The sequence below is a fragment of the Apis dorsata genome, unplaced genomic scaffold (genome assembly GCF_000469605.1).
Source record: "Apis dorsata unplaced genomic scaffold, Apis dorsata 1.3 scaffold_21, whole genome shotgun sequence".
Classification (NCBI taxonomy): Eukaryota; Metazoa; Arthropoda; class Insecta; order Hymenoptera; family Apidae; genus Apis; species Apis dorsata.
Window position 1 is genome coordinate 29,960 of NW_006263323.1, and position 4,493 is coordinate 34,452.

Here is a 4,493-nt window from a genome sequence, read left to right on the forward strand (position 1 = left end):
TCGCAACGCCGATAACGTCGACGTCGACGACGACGACGGCAAAAGTTTCGNTGCTCTTGCAGCCTCGATGCCGATCCTCGCCGTTTCGTGGACCGTTCGTCCTCGTCTCGTATCCTTCCTTTCGTTCCTTGCATCGTTCCGAGTACATTTCTTTCAAGGTTTCGAACTTGTTGCACGGCGATCCGCTAAACCAGCCACTTTGCAAAAGTGTTCGATCAAAAATCAAATATCGTTTCGACTTCTTTTATTCAAGCTTTATATACAAGCTTTTATACATATATATAAATATATATGTATATATGTATATATGCCTATACAAAACAAGTAGGCAGTTTCGTAACGATCTTACAACGCATTGAATCGATTTGAATTATTTCCTATTCGTATTATGCGTATCGTCGAATTTGTGTATTTATATCAACGGACAATGCGCCAACAAATAAATACTATTTCGTTTTATTATTTTTTTTTTTTAGTGTTCAATTATTTATTATTTATCATTTTGTTGTTTTCGTTTCGCGCGTTACTTATCCTTTGCGAGAATTTGCCTCGCTACACACCTACGTGTACTCGTTTCTTTCACAAATAAGCGATGCATCGTATTTTATATATTACACATGTATACTTGTTTGCAAATGTTGCATATGCATCGCGTATATACGTAGGTGTACGCGAAGGAAGGCAACTTTGGTTGATACGTCGTGTATTTACAACGAAATGCGCGTAAAATTTTCGTAGGACTCGGATATAGGGTGAAAACAAAGGTGTAAAGGAGATGAAAGAGTTAATGAATAAAAAGGTCGAGTATCTTGAGAGATCGATGAACAGTGACAAACATTCGAAGAACATGCTTCGTTTTTTCTCTTATAGAGGGCGACATTGTACGATAGAATTGCAACACTATGTCCGTCGGTATAATCGTTTGCAGTCGATAAAACGGAATCGATAAAATAGCGCTTACCTTAGGCGTTGGAAATCAAATCTAATTGACGTAAATTGCAACCAATTCGATTTTAGTAATTATTTTAAAAATAATACAAATAAATAAAAAGAAATCATGGACAGAGAAAGAGGAAGATAGGAGCAGGAACAGTAACAATAATAGCAGTAGCTAGTTGATACCATTTCTCGTTTAGATAATTCGAGATTGTCGGAATAACATTGATTCCCTCTCGATGTGACGAGAAGATATCCAGGTTGAGCGGTGAATTGTCGACGTTCGTAATTAGCTAAGAAATTTTTGTCGGTAAAAATGTCAGTCGATTTGCAGAATGTTTTTTAGTTACCATTCGAGCAAAAATGACGCTCGCATTCCATTGTTGGCGCTAATTTTAACATCGGTACACTCGAAAATATTTTTTTACCGCCATATTTTCTTTCTTTGTCCTCGTTACGTTCTCTCGACATTGATAGCCGTGGTAGTAGTTATAACCGTGAAAATATCGTTATTAGCTTGACTAACGATTGGCTCTAGCGGTGGCACGCTGGAAGATAGAAACGAATTAAAGAATTAGATTGTGAATAACAATGACATCGCGCAATCAAGATCATGAATTAAAATCGAATCGAACATAATAACACACTTACATAAGGGTAGTTTGTCGATTGAGCGCGGCGGTAGTGGGTAAAGCGAGAGGCGAGTGCGCATGACCCGATTCTCCCGTATTCGGTGTACCTACGAGTGGACGCTCGTCTGATCCTTCGTTCCCTCCCAACGCGTTACCGTTTGCTGTCTCATTCTCGCCCCGGTTCCCTGCATTCGTATCTGTACTAGTAGCTGTCTCGCTCTCGGTCTCTTGTCTCATCTCTGCATTGGTCCCTATCCCGCCCCCATTACCACTACCACCACTCCTATACACGTTCAACTGCATCGAATTCACTGGAACGTTAAAAAAAAAACCAACGGTTCGAATCAAACTGATACTACGCTCACGTTAGCTTCTTTCCGTTACATTCTTCTCCCTTCTCACCCCCTTCACGCGATTCACATTTTTTCAATCTGTTTTCACGAACAAACATTTTATCTCGATCATAGATTATCGGCATTTAACGCACGCATGCGCACGAATCATCGACGTTTATTTGGAAGCAGTGCTCGTTCGATGGACTTTGCTCCCAACTCTAATTACAAATTTTGGCTCAAGGTCGTTGATATTCGCGATTCGAATCGTCGATACCATTTCTGACCCTTAATGCGTTTTGCTTAATTTACGAGAAGAACGAGAAAAATAAACTTACGCGTTTTCATTTTTCTTAATCGAGGAGAGAGAGAGAAAAAAAAATAAGAGAATAAAATATACACGAAACTCGAGAAACAATGATTCGTTTAACCCGTAGGTACACCTGTGATCGATCGATTAGAAAGAGCAAAACGATTGATACGATATGATATGGGGGGAAGGGAGGAGGCGAAGGCGAACGAAAAGAAACTAAATGATAAATTGCTCACCGAAAACTCACCGAGTAAATCAGACTTAATCTCGGTCTTGTGCATGCCACTTGGTCCTGCCAAATTTCCACTTATTCCCGAATTATTTTTTGGTTTTCTTTTTCTTGTCTGTATTCCCTCTTTCTTCATGCTGAGCGGCCTGTTCACCTGCATAGAAAAAAAAGAAAAAAAAATTAAACAAAAAGCGCAGTGAGACGATCAATTAATTAAACTCGATGAAACACGATAAATAAAAAAAGAAAGGACATCAGCCATCAGCGTTGTCATATCAGCAATCATTACGAAAAAATTATTGATAATGTTGTTCGAACAATTGGTTTAAGAGATCAGCATCAATTAAGGATGCGTCACAACACAATAAACACGATAAGCATCGAATAAAAATTAAAGTTTCGCATGATATTATTACCGAACAAATTCTAATAAGAAATACGTTGGCACGTCGATAAACAATTACGACAGTTATTCTTTCGATTTCGTAACGCATGCGCAAGAATCAATCGATATCTAAGTCGATGCACCGTAACGGTTCTAAATTATGATGTTTCCAAGATGTGTTTGGAACAGAATTATCACAGAAGAGAGCAATCAAGATTACACGCGAGAAGGATTGCGTAAGAAAGGTAAACGGGATTACAAACAGTGACCGCATTTCGTTTTCGATTTTCGATCGAGATTTTACGTTCGACTGATCGATGCACATGAATTCTCCAAGATAATTTCTGCTTACTAAATTCCTATTTCCAAAAAATTTATTTATTCTTTTATTCGCCAATCAAAAGGATTAGCAATCTATTGTTTTTTGTTGCTTTGAAATTGTAAAGATCATGCATCTGATGGATATCTTCAAGAAAGAACAAAGCATGACGAAGAAAAAACAAAATGTTAATTCCTGATTATTATATTTATCGTCTTATATTTATTTTTATTCACCTATTTATAAATACGTGCATAGAATCGCAAAAAAACATGAATCTTTTTAATTTCTTTTGCAAAGTTATTTAATAGAGACAATTTTGATTCCGAAATTAATTCATTATCTATACGCGAATCAATTTTTGATATAAGTAACGATTCATTTTTGCAAATTGGAAGTGATCGATCACGGCAATTGAACAAACAAAAAATCGCTTCGAGAGCGAGACTCTTAAAAACAATCGATTCGTCGTCTGATGTGAGATCACGAGATGATTCAATGAAATCGCGTTTCGATCAAAAGTATGGTTATCACGAGGCAATGGCGAAACGCACGCACTCCGTGAATTGCCGAAAGTCGTTCTCGTTCCGAATTGTCCGTATCGAGTAAAGCTTTACATATACGATTTACGAATAAACAAACTTACGTTGTGTAGTTTATAGTAGAGACCGCATGCATTACACACTGGCTCGCCATTGTTATTTCGTCGCCACAGGGTCGTATTGCTCGTCCTACAATTCGCGCATTGAACACCGGTTCTTCGTATACCCGCCTGGAAAATGAAAGAGAAATATATGCATTTCGTGTGTAATATTCTCGATCGTATGCGCATCAGTATTGCGCATTCAACGACGCGAATTCACAAACGCGAAAATGGGAGCGTTCGAGACGTAGAAACTAGAGTAAACAACAATCGCAGTAAGTCTCGACGCGATTGTTTGCTTGGTAACAGATAACGTTGATTCTTTTTTCTATTTTTTCGCGGACAACGCTTGTCAAGAAATGGGAAGAAGAAAGAACAGAAGAAAAAGTAATGAGAAAAAAGAGAGAGCGAGAGAGAGAGACGAAAATGTAGAAGGTTAAAAAAAAGGATGAAGAAAGAGAGATGGGAGATTGAGTGAAAAATTCAGGTGAAAAGAAAAAGAATAAGACGTGCTCGAGAAAAATATAAAAAATGAAATTTACCGTAGTGACAGCTTGCTTCGGTTTGCCGCATTTAATGGATGATCTATTTATACCGTTTATCTTGTTTGTTGTATAGGCACAATTTTGACACAAGTAANTTTCCAGCTTCGTCCCTCCTTAATATAGTAGTCAAAATTGTGCAATTAGAACACTCTTTAGGAT

General features: G+C 37.8%; 1 protein-coding gene across 1 annotated transcript in view; it reads right to left on the reverse strand.

Annotated features, from left to right (window-relative positions):
• Nucleotides 1-862: 862 nt before the first annotated feature.
• Nucleotides 863-4,493, reverse strand: part of LOC102675346 — a 12,273-nt gene continuing 8,642 nt past the window's right edge. Inside the window, 6 exon segments of the mRNA XM_031510152.1 lie at nucleotides 863-1,484; nucleotides 1,588-1,879; nucleotides 2,461-2,596; nucleotides 3,793-3,918; nucleotides 4,332-4,430; nucleotides 4,432-4,493. Coding sequence (XP_031366012.1) covers nucleotides 1,391-1,484; nucleotides 1,588-1,879; nucleotides 2,461-2,596; nucleotides 3,793-3,918; nucleotides 4,332-4,430; nucleotides 4,432-4,493 — 809 coding nt within the window. The 3' untranslated portion in view covers nucleotides 863-1,390.